Below are 13,111 nucleotides of genomic sequence, written 5' to 3' on the forward strand. Positions count from 1 at the left end.
AATCTCTCTCTCTCTCTCTCTCTCTCTCTCTCTCTCTCTCTCTCTCTCTTGTCGTTTCCCCATTACTGAGGATCGTGATCTCCTCCATTACTCCTAATAAATTTTCTCCATTGGTATCTATCTTCAGCTGCTCTAAGGGTGGCCGTCCTCTTGTTCTTCTCCCTGAAACGTTTCAAGAAGAAATTTGTCAGGTCTCAGGTCTTTTAGGTATTGAATATATTTCTCTTTTCAACTCTTGGGTGAGGTTGTTTACTACATTTTTATTTTATTTAGTTCTGTATTTTGCCATATTTCCTGGTTAATATTTTTGTTTGCATCAATTTTCGAATTTCTATGGGATAATTTTGACCTTTGGTACTCCTTAATGTGTATGGTTTGTTTCCATTTGTTCCAATGTTCTTAACTCTTCTGCCATTTTATCCTCCATTAATTTCTGTGCTATTTAGTCTCTACGGTTTTTTTAAATACATCCAACGATAAGGTGGAGTTTATAAGGAATTTTTTCAAAGAATGAAAAAGTTCCTTATAAACTCTAGCTTATCCTTGGATATCCGATACCAATTTTTAAAAACATTCGTTCATTCCATATTTCTATAGGGAGTGGAAACATGGACTCTCGAAATTATAAGTATGAGGCGTATATAAGCCTTTGAAATGTGGGTTTTTCGAAGGATGTTGAAGATCTCTTGAATCCTGAGAAAACTAATAAGTATTTTTGAAAAATTTAAACGCACAATGAAAGATTACATTATTACCGAGGGTCGAAATATCCTAAAAACTTCTATAATGTTTATTTTAATAAGTTACAGAGGTAAAAAAAATAAAATTTATTATGATTTTCATTCAAAATAAACGTTTTGTTTATTCTAAGGAATTTTCTGCACTCGGTAATAATGTAATCTTTCATTCTACCTTTAAATTTTTCAAAAATATGTTTAGTATTCTTAGGATTTAAAGAAAATGTATGCATTTAAATAGCATTGGACGAACATTTTGCGCCTACCTCCTTAAAAGTTTAGGGGTTTATTAAATATAGATAAAAGACAGTGTCGGATGGATATCTGAGGGTAAGATATCTCAGAACTACTGAAGTTTATTAAACTTCATAAATAAATAGTTTGTTTTTATTTTCAGAATTCAAGAAACTGATTGTTCGTACTTCGAAAGTTTTACCGCTCTAGCCTGGGAACAAGAAAACCAAAGATTAAATCTACTGAAACTGTCAGATGCCTCAACATCTGAAGCCCCAGTTCCCGAACCGGACCTGGGAATTTCACCGATTGACTATAATCTATCTCACGACGAAAAGCAGAAACTTTATGTCGAGATGCTTTACACCATCGCAAATACGGTGAGTGTTTTTGATTTTGTTTTGGCTCAAAAAAAAATTAGAATTCGTCAAGCCTCTCAAAATAATCGTTGGGCTGAAAAGTTCGTGGATTAACATGTAAAATTTGTTATTTGATAATATTTGATTTTATTATTCAATATAGTTACCTTCGAGGGCGATACAACGAATATAGTGGTCATACAACTTTTCAATGCCATTTTTATAATATAATATGTCTTTAGCCTCAAAATAAGCCTTAGTTTCGGCGATTACATCTTGCTAAATTTCTCTCTAGCAAGCATTCTCTTGAGGTCCACAAATAGGTGGTAGTCGGTGGGAGCCATATCTGGTGAATACTGTGGCTTCGGAAGCAATTTCAAGCCCAATTCATGTAATTTTGCCATAGTTTTTATTGGTTTATGACACAGTGCGTTGTTTTGATGAAGTAGTAATTTCATCTTCTTCAAATAGAGCTGTTTTTCGCAATTTCGTCCTTTGAACGCCCTAATAACGGAATATAATAGTCGTTGTTAATGGTTTTCCATTTTCAAGATAGTCCATGAATATTATGGGTCAAGTCATAAAGTCTCTTTCAATTCATGAATATTATACCCTGCGCATCCTAAAATACTGATGCTATTCGCCGTGTGCAAGTACTTGGAGGGGATACGAGAAACAATCGTGCTCGAATAGCGGAGAAATCTTGCAACGTTCTTGAATAATTCATATTGTCAATTGAAATTGTCAAATTGACGTATATTTCATATGTACTGTCAATGAAGAAGAAAAATTATATGTTGCTCCACAATTTTGATATGCAATTATTATACAAAAGTAAATTTAATTAATTGTATTTTGCTTGTAGCAGTTCATTTTATTACTTACTTTTATTTACTACATATAATTGTTTACCTTTTAATAACATAACCTTAATACTACTTTTTCTTCTTATAATTTTTTTGGACTATGGCCTTTACAATTGTCCAGTAACCAGGACTAATATGGTTGGCCAATATAATTAAAAGTGCGAAAAATGTTGCTGAGCCTGAGTTTATCAAGCTTAGCGTTGGTCTCCAAATTTTTTTCGCCAAATAGCAGGCTTTATTAAGATACGAAATTCCTTTTGATTCATTTTTTTTTAACTAACAAAAGTGGCTTCACTCAATATGCTATATCTCATAAACTTATAGCTCGACAGCTGCCAAATTTATAAACTCATCTTTTGAAGTTTAGGGCTGACTAAAAATCATATGGATTTAATACCAGTAGTGCCATCTATGTGTCAGTCTACGAACATTTTATACCACCTGCTACAGTATATACTGTTATATGTGTGAAAGGTATTAATTACGTAATTTGCTCTTATTTTATAAATATAAATTTCAAAATATACTTAACAGTTCTTGTGAATAAAACGTGTAATTTTTGTAATTTTTAAAACTGAACCTGAACCAACTTTATTAAAGAGACTTTAAAAAAACAATAAAAATGTGCTGTTTTGCTTTTTCCAAGCTATGTTCACTTTGATCCGCAATAATACAATAAGAAAAGGTTTTCAAGAAATATTGCATCCCGAGTAGGAATAAAGAGCAAAATTCCAGTGAGTGGAATTGCTGATGTACTAAAAGATTATAAAGAGGCCTATAAAAAGGCGCAATAAAATGAAAGCTTACAGTAAAATGGCTTTTTTGCGTTAATTAGGATTATTAAAGAAATACAGGATTTTAAAGTTAATGGTTTTTATAAATAAGGTGTAGTGGGTATTTTTTTATTATTTTTAAAAATCATGCATCGGAAAGAATCTGTATAAGTAGTAGGTACTTTTAGAGTTTTATATAGTCCAACTTTATTAAATTAGTATAGTTATTGATTAGAATATTGTGTGTTTGTGCTTTTTAAACAGAGCTGGATGAGAGTGAAAAAAGCTTTCGCCATCTTCTTCTTCTTCAAGTGCCCTGTACATTGCGAACGTTGGCTATTAATATGGCATTTCTGATCTTGCCTACGGTACTTCTGAATAATTCGACCGATGTGAGCCCAAACTACTACCAGAGAATTTGAAGCCACGAGTGTCTTCTCCTCTCTGGCCCCCGCTTACTCTCTATTTTCCCCTACACCATCAATTGTAGTAGAGGGCACTTATCGTGTCTCAATATGTGGCGATATTTAAGTTTTTTGAAGTTATACTTCTTTAGGCGTGATTGGGAGTGAATTTTCTTATCCTGGGCGCATGCTCACACAGGCAGTCTGGAGTTCGTTGATAAATCTTTCAAGTTATGTATGTATCAGTGCAAAAAAAGTGTGGAAAGGATATATTAGTGTTTTTAGTAAATATATTTATTATAATTTTTGTGTCTTTGGATTTGTCTTCCTCGGGAGTAGGATAATAAGTATTATTAAAACGTTTTTATATTTATACTTCACTTCGTCTATTTGTTACCGTGATTTGTCATTATGTCCGAGAAACCGCATAAATAGTGCCGTCGTGGGTCATTGGTAAAGCATTCGACTACAGATCGAGAGGTCCCGGGTTCAAATGCGGACAATTGTTATTCTTTTTTTTTGCTTTTGGTTTTGTTAAACATTTTTGAAAAGTAGTAAATAATAAAATTAGTTTAATATTTAAATATAATAAAAATAAACTGTTTAAAATATATTTATTTCAAAAACTAAGTTTTCAATCTGGTAGGATGTAGAGTAGCATCTTTTGATGTTGTTTTATGTGCTATTAGATTGAAAACTTAGTTTTTGTTAGCAGTTGCCGCTAGGGCATCCCTGCCATTTCGTTCGTTTCAATCAGTGACTGCACGCCGGTGTTTGTCCTAGTTGGGTCAGAGAGAGCAGCATATGTGCCTCCTGATGAGAGACTGATAAGTTTCGAAACCGGTAGAGGTGCTTGCTGCACTCTTTGATTGGACTAGAATAATGATGCGGCTGTAGTTTCGTGTTGAAACGACATTGAAAATGGTTACCCATTTTTGATATATTTATTTCGTTGAAATCATATAACAGAAGTATAACTTCTTACGTGCGTACAAAGTACACACACATTATTTTTTTTTAATATTGTGCTCACGACTTCCCTCTCTTTTCCGATTCTGTGGATTACCACTATGTTGGTGACATGTTAGGTCTAGGATATACGAAGAATGCGTCGGTATACCCATTAGAGTATTGAAATACTTCTATAAACGCCAAGAAAGAAATTTGAAAATAAAGAGATAGTAAAATGTTCAAAATTCTAAACATAAAACAATAACAAATTATAAGAGAAAATTATATAAAAAGTAGCAAGAAAAAAGTAGTCAATAAAGGGGGGTGTGAAAAAACATTTCTTATTGGTCGATTTTTAAAATGTGTTTACAGATTCTTTTCAAGAGCAGTATATTTATAAGTGTATTATCTGACAGAATCTCTTTCAAAAAAACCAACCGCAAAATGCAAATATACATATATAACGAGTTTCAAGAAGAGTTGTTGCCTTTTCTGGGTATATCATTTCCGTAGCAGCCAGTCAAGTAATCGATTCTCTATTTCCGCGTTCGTGTTTGACAAATTATTTTATATATGTATATGACAAAAACATTGTGTGCTTGAAATACATCCAGAGACGCAATGACAAATCGATAAAAGGTATCAGTTTTTTTAACACTATTTTTTCTTATCACAAAAATCTGCAAAATGGTCTAAACAATATCTGGAGCTGATACTAGGGCGGTCCGATAAGTACTTAGCCTTCAAAAGAAAGACGAAAATTAAAAAAAAAGTGGCGATTTATTTCTGAACGTAGTCTCCTTTTAGCTCGATTTACTTGACCCAGCGATGCTCCACCTTCTTTAACCCGTCTGAAACATACCTTTTCTCGAGGTTTGCAAAGTAGGCTTATAGACTCTTTATTCGGCTTAAATTTCTGCTCGGTGAGTGACTTTTTCAAGTTTGGAAACAAAAAGAAGTCGCACAGTCCAAATCTGGAGAGTACGTTGGATTGAACAGCAGTTTGTAGCCAAATTCAACCAATCTGGCCATGTCCATGGCGAAGGTGTGAGCCGTAGCGTTGTCATGCTGGAAGAGCATATTTTCTTCCCCAATTGGGGCTGTTTTTGCTAAAATTCGGCGTCGAATCGGGATAATAATGCGGCGTACTAAAGTCTTGTGAACTTTTTACCCTTTTCCAGGAAGTGGATATAGAGAACACCTGTGAATCCCAGAACATGGTGGTCATCGCCCTTTCGTCCTATCGGGCAATCTTCGCCCTCCTCGGGGAACGTTCACGGGGTGACGTCCACTGTATCGACTGTTCGTTGGACTCTGGTGTATACTAGTGGAACCAATTTTCGTTGACAGTTATGAAGCAACGTATAAACTCATTTGAATTACGCTTAAGCAGCATCAGACACTGCTCTGAAATGATGTTATGGTTGTGTTATTCGAAGTTAAACACTGCTCTGAAATGGTCTTATGGTTGTATTATTCGAAGTTAGAAAATGCGCAGCCATCGCGCCGACAGCTTATTTATGCCCAAAATTTCATGCAGTATATGACCAATGAGATCTTTTGGGATGCTTACTGTGTCAGCTATCTCACGCACCTTCAATAGGCGGTCTACCAATACGAGATCATTGATTTCTTGTTATCTTCAGTGGTAGCCGTTTTAAGGGCACCTGGGAGTGACCTATCAAAGGCCGACGTGCCACCACGTTAACCCTTAAGTACTAACACCCCGTCTCTCAGACGGCATCGCTTGTCGAAAGCGATGGCATCGCTTTCTCTTTCTCGAAAATTTTGAAGGTCACCCGTTTATGACTTTTCAAGTTGGGTTGTTCTTCAGTAGTATTGAATTCGGCAATTTGCGGCACGTTGTTATTCGAAAGATATTTAGGCTCAAAATGTGATTTCCGTATAATAGACGTGTTTGTGCCCAATTCGTCATTACACATTATGTGCCCCAGTTCGTCAAAAAACATCAAATAAGGGAATACAGACCCTGAAGAAACTCTTTTGAAAGGTTTTGATGAGGTAGAAGACGACATAAGCGAAGTGGAATCAATTTGTGATGAAAATGTTGCCACTGACTGCCATTGCTACACTGTACTGACTATTGTACCTGTCAGTTTTTTTTTTGTTTAACATTTTTTAAAAACCTTTTTATTTTCATTTTTCTTACTCTTTGTTGAAGTTATACTTCTTTACACGCGATATGAGGGTGAATTTTTATATGTTAAAACCTACGATCCGGGCGCATGCGCATTATAACTTTGTTCTGATTGGATGTTCAAATGAAATGTCAAAAATTATCCAATATGGCAGCTGTAGCACAGCTGTGGTGTGGACGGTTGACGGTTTGGTTATGTATAGTTGATGCGATTTAAAATTTGTGGGAAGAGAAACAACAAAGGTTAGTTAATAGTTATACTGCCTTTTTGAAGTTATACTTCTTTAGGCGCGATTTCATTGAGGGTGAAATTTTAGTAATCTGCGCACACAGGCAGTATAGAGTTCGTTACTAAATGTTTTAATTTATGTATTTATCAGTCCAGAAAAGGTGTGGAAAGAATATATTAGTGTTTTAAGTATATTTTTCTACAAACGTGTTAAAAATGCAATTTATAGCACTCCATAGGAGCGTTAAAAATGCTACTTTAAAGCACCGATGCTTTAAAAATTTTAAGGCACTGCAGTTAAAAGTGAATTGTCACATTGTGAAACGTCAAAATATTTATATTTCATTTAGTAACATTAATAGATATTAATAATACCTATTTACGTATGTTTCTTCTAAAAATTTAGGAATGTATTAATTTTATAATACATTTAAGTATGTAGTAATTTTCTTTACAATTTTTACTTACCAATTTGTTTTGTTTATACCTAATATCGCCGTTGTCTAGCAAGTGTCTGCGTAGATTAGTGGTATGTGTATTTAGCTACGGACCTGTTAGTACTCGGTTCGATTCCCACATAAGGAAATTTTTTTTGTTTATTATTAATGGTTATTGACATCTTTGACTCTTATTATATGGACTTATAAATGATTACAAATAATTAAAAATAATTAAAATAATTAATCGGGATGTTGCCCAACTATTTACCGGGTTGCAAATTTATAATAATTGCCTATTTCAAAATGCACTTTTGAAACGAATTTTTCTTATGCACAAATGCAATTTCAGATTTTTTATTCATTACAATAGTTCACAAAATTTCCTGACATTCTCACGAATCCAATGCACCAAACTGCATTAAAATCCGTCTTACTGCGCCAAAAATCGAGAGTAAGGCCTTTTTTGTGCTTCAATGCCTCGACTAATTCGGCCAGAGATCGAGAGGTCGTGAATTCGAATCCAGTGCAATCCTATACTTTTTTTTATTTTTTTTGAAAGCGGTAAGCACAAAATTAGTTTGCTGTTTAAAAAAAATTAAAACAAACTGTTTAAAGTATATTTATTTTTAAGAAATCATATAATAGAAGTATAACTTCTTACGTGCGTACAAAGTACACACACATTCTTTTTTAACTCAATTATAATTTTTTATTAAGGTTCTTTAATTATTCACACTTTTATTCAGGAGTAAAAAAATCCTTCCATCCTTGTTAAAATGTTTTTTATTTTAATAAATACAGAAAAACTAGATTAACTACTGTGATATTTAGATAATCAATACTTTGAGTAAGTCATCGAGATATTTTTTGCATTAAAATATTTAACAAAAACAAAAATTACCACTAAAATATTAAACCCGTCTGTCAGGCGGTTAGTTATTGTTTACGTCATTGATTTTAGATGTTAGTACTTAACGATTAAAACTCACTAAATCGTGATTTGATGGTTTCCATCGAAGGAGAAGAGTCACCGTTTACAGCATTCAAGCGCTTTTTGATTTCGCTGTGGGATTTCCTTTGTAAAAACAAGAGTCGAATCACCGACTGATATTGCTTTTTTTGTCATTTTTCTAAAATCCCCAAACACGCCCGCTTAGACAGGCGGTCAAAACAAAATTGCGAGTCCGATTTGGCTAATATTTTGACAAACGTTGTCTATAAGGATGTATTACACGATGGTAGATTTAAGTACTTATCGGACCACGCCCGTACAAACACTGATATAATTTACCATAATTGTGGCAACACAAATTTTATTTTATCAATAAATCAAGAAATACAAGGTGTTGCGTGTTAAAATATATATATATGTCATTTGAGAAATACAATAAAGCTATCGCCTCTGCCGAGTAAATTTCGATTTTTACATTAAACAGCCGAGTTAAATATACAGTTGGTGCAATTAGTAATAAATCATTCTACAGTATACATAAAAGTTTTAAAGTACAGAGTGCAATGGGTTTGATGCAGTCACCACAAACATTGATTAATTGTATGATATATTAAAGCACGTAGTATATTTAACACGTAGGTGAAATGATTTTTGTTTATTATCCATTTTTAAAATGTAAATTAAAGTCACACATTTCAAAATATTTGCTAAAGATTAAAGATGATGTCGATATCAAGAATCAGATACTGGTAAAATCATAAATCTTTTAGTTCTTTAGATTTTTCGTTGCTTTGAATGTAAAGATCTTCTTCTTCTTATACTTGTTGTAGGGCTGTCGATCTGTTAATTTCGACGACGTTGAAGTATTTCTTGAGAGGTAGGCCGCCAGCTATCTCTCCATTTTTTTGTGGTCTCTCCTGTGGGCGCTTGCCAGCTGGTTTTCCTTCTAGGTAGTATGTGCTCTTCCATTCCTTTTACATGACTGAACCATTTTCTTCGTCTTTGCCTACCTCATCTTACTACATCTTGCTCGCCACATTGTTCCCTGATGATGTTGTTTCGTATTCTATCCTTTCTTGTCTTCCCTGCTATTGCTCTTAGTGTCTTAATTTTGCTTGCTCCCAGCATGCTTTTGGGTTTATTGATGTCTTATCTCGATTCAATATCATAAGTTATAACAGGGCTGATGCAAATTTTATAAATTCTAACTTCGCTCTCCATACATTCTTCTCATACATGGGTTATTCCAGACCACCTCTCAAACATCCCGGACATGATTGCGAGCTTGTTTATTTGTCCTCTTATGGTAAGAACAGAACAATTGGGTGGAGGTGGAGGTCTCGGTCGTGGTCGATGTCGACATCTATGTAAAACAAACACATTGTAATGAATGGAAGCGAACAGAGCAGCTAAGTCGCGGTGGAGGTTTAGCGCGATGCCATCCAGGAGGTTTACATCGATGCTTTTGAAAATAAAATGAGTTTGTTTTACATGGATGTCTACTGCGCGGCCTCCAAGGATGCTTCCCTGTGATTGGTCCGTTCGAAGCCAAGTTGTCATTACCTGCGCTATCTGAGTTGATACTTTTTATATACCTAATCCCTTTTTTGTGTTCAGTTTATTTTTGAATTTCTAAAGTAATTAAATACAGTAAATTTTTGAAATATGAAGGAGGACCTGATTATTTACAGCTGATATTTCATCACTATCATCACTTGACTGACACAACATCGCAAAAGCACAGTCTTTTTGTCATTTAAATTTCATTAAACTACTTTACTTGATAGTGGTTCTAGCTCGACTGACACCGCAGGTGACCTCCTTGCTATGTGCTGTCGACATCGACCGCGACTTAATTAGTAGCATCCACCGCGACCTACACCTCCACCTCCACCCACTTGTTCTGTTCTTACCCTAAGGTTTGGTCATGATAACTTGATAAATCTACAACTAGATATTTTAACTTCTTCTTCTTAGGGTGCCTGTCCGTTCCGAACGTTGGCGATCATTCTGGCTATGATGACTTTGTTAGTTGCTCTACGGAATAGTTGTGTTGAGATCTTTCTATGCCATGTTCTCAGGTTAGCAAGCCAGGATATTCTTCTTCGTCCTGGGGCCCTTTTTCCTTCAATTTTACCTTGTAAAATGCACTGGAGTAGCTCGTATCTGCCTTGATTTCTCATTATATGCCCTAAGTACTGCAGCTTACGGCCCTTCACGATGTTGACTAAATCTGCGGTTGTGTTCATCCTTCGTAGTACTTCTTCATTGGTGACTTTGTCTGTCCATGGTATCTTCAGGATCCTTCTGTACAACCATAGCTCAAAAGCTTGAAGTTTCGATAAAGTTTCCGCCTTCAAGGTCCACGTTACTACTCCGTATAAAAGCACTGAGTACACGTAACATTTAAGGAGCCTTATTTTTGTTTTTAGAGTGATGTCATGGCTCTTGAACACAGAGCTCCTAGTCAAGAATGCACTCTTTGCCTTTCCGATGCGACATTTAATCTCTTGAGTATTGTCCCACGACTCATTGATTATAGTGCCCAAATAGTTGTATTGTGAGACACGTTCAATTTTCATTTGGTTCACATACAGATTTACTCCAGTTATGTTTTGCTTTCTGATGATCATTAGCTTGGTTTTGCTGGTGTTTATATCTAGTCCATATGTTCTACTGGTTTCAGTTATTCTATTCATTAAGCATATTTTAACTGGTTTAGCTATTCTATGGGTTTCTTCTCTACCACGAGCTTGTATCTAATTGGATCTTTCGCAATAGTAATGCATTTTGCAGAATGCAAAAACAATTAATGTAAAGATACTCCAAATGAATATTTGCGAAAAAACTCACTGGCTAATGTTTTCTAATACAATAATAAGATTAAATTATATATGGTCCTCGCAGAGATAGTGTGACAAACGAATGGAGGTGCAAATACATATAAAATACAAAATATATAATAACGAGTTAGAGTCTATATTCAGAACGGAAAATCTAGTCAGATATATTAAGGCTAATAGACTCAGATGGACAGGGCATGTGATAAGCAGCACTGGCGAAGCGTCCATGTAACCATTGTTACCATTGGTAACAGTTAAAATTTGTAAATAAATATTTTATGACTACTATGAACTAATTCCATTTATATTTTTTAAAAATAGAAATATTTGTTAATAGTATCTACCTAATTCAGTAAAATAGCCAACTAGACGCACGAAAATATCAGCGAGTTTATGTAAAATCGGTTGCACGTTATTATAATACACCCTTACCACAGTATAAAGAGGTTCCATATTTATTATACTGTGCCCTTACCGTGCGCCGCGCCGTTTACCACTTCTGTGAGTGGCAACGATAGTAGGATCTCTGACTGGATCGTCTCTGAAAATTTTGCGGGGACGATGGCTCTGAAACCGCGTATTGGTGTTACCAAATTTTAATTTGGTGACACTAGGTAGGGCCGGTGTCTATCGGGACAGAAAATACCGACCGTAAGAATATCAGACTTAATAAATGCAATTTTAATTATTATTATAATTATAGGTAATAATTATAATTCCATTTATGAAGTCTGTTATTCTTAGGGCCGGTATTTTCTCGATTAAACTCCGGTTAGTTAACCGTACCGGCCCTTTGGATTCGATTATTGCATAATATGCATTATTAATTATTAGTTTATAACTTGTAACTGTACTTGCTTATTATACAGATAATATATCTATACCTTTTTATCCTATATTAATCATATTAATCGATTTTAATTACTTGTCGAAATATATTAATTAACAACATTATTATAATATGACATATAATAATATTGATTATACAGTACATTGTAGTGTGTAATCAATAAAATAAAAATTATTTAATATTTTAGGCTAAAAATGACAAATGAATGTACTGATTAGTATACTAATTATACAATTTGGATTTTTTAATAAAGTATAAAGGTGATATAATACATATTTTACCTAAAAACAACAAATATGTTTTTAGTTTGTAGATACTTTATATAATTTCTTAAATTTTTAATTTTTTAATTTTATTTCATCTATTTTTATAATAGACCTGGATCGCGCGTACCAAAAAAAAGTTGATTAATAGCAAGCTGAAAATTCACGGTGTCTAGTCGAACAAACTTTGCTGTATGGGAACACTGTATATATAAAAATATTTATAAAATACATTATATATATAGATAATATATAATATATCTGGTTTTGGTAACACTTTAGAAAAAGTCACGCGTCGCCACTGATAAGCAGTAACGACAATCGCCTTATAAACAATGTGTTTTGGGAAAGGCCAGATGGAAGAAGGTCTGTAGGACAGCCTAGAAAAAGGCGGAAAGATTCAGTGAGAAAATATATGGGGAAATCGACAAACATAGAAGGCAATAATAAACGCGGCAAAGACTCACGAAGAGCTGTAACGTCATTGATGATGATAAATGAGATTAAACTTTCAAATTGCGCTACTAAAAAAATAAGCTTTCATTTGATTAAAAATAATTAAAAAAATGTAGAAATCCCTTTAGGTCTTTGAAAAATACTTAAATTTTATATTTTATCAAGCTGTGGATGAAGAGAACTCGAACTTTTGTGTTGAACCTACTTACTTTTACATATTTAGTACTCACTCAATTCAAACCAAATAGAGCACATATTATTCTACTTTGGTGAAATACGCAAATTCCCTTTCAGACCATTTATAAAGTTTGGGAGACGACCAACTCAACGCGACGATATTGTTTCCCGCAAAAAATTGTTCGCTTTTAAAAGAGGGCTTAAATTACTTTTTTCATGGAATGGAACAATATCTTTCTCTGAAAATGAACTCTTTATTAAGCCGCATTATTGTCCCGAATGAATACAGAAACAGTTGTGACAAACACAGCAATTTTCTTTAATGCCGCTGTTGGTTTGCAGACGATTTTCATTCCGAAAAACTCAAATTTCTTTGGTTGGTCGTTATTCTGGTTGACGGGTTATTAGCTGATGTGACG

At 34.2% G+C, this 13,111-nt stretch overlaps 1 protein-coding gene across 1 annotated transcript in view; it reads left to right on the forward strand.

The window, feature by feature from the left end:
- The window catches only part of LOC126884928 (BAI1-associated protein 3), a 368,259-nt gene that overhangs the window by 103,826 nt on the left and 251,322 nt on the right, over positions 1–13,111 (forward strand). Inside the window, exon 4 of the mRNA XM_050651279.1 lies at positions 1,135–1,351. Coding sequence (XP_050507236.1) covers positions 1,135–1,351 — 217 coding nt within the window. The remainder of the gene's footprint in view (positions 1–1,134; positions 1,352–13,111) is intronic.

This window comes from Diabrotica virgifera, chromosome 5 (assembly GCF_917563875.1).
Source record: "Diabrotica virgifera virgifera chromosome 5, PGI_DIABVI_V3a".
Taxonomy (NCBI): Eukaryota; Metazoa; Arthropoda; class Insecta; order Coleoptera; family Chrysomelidae; genus Diabrotica; species Diabrotica virgifera.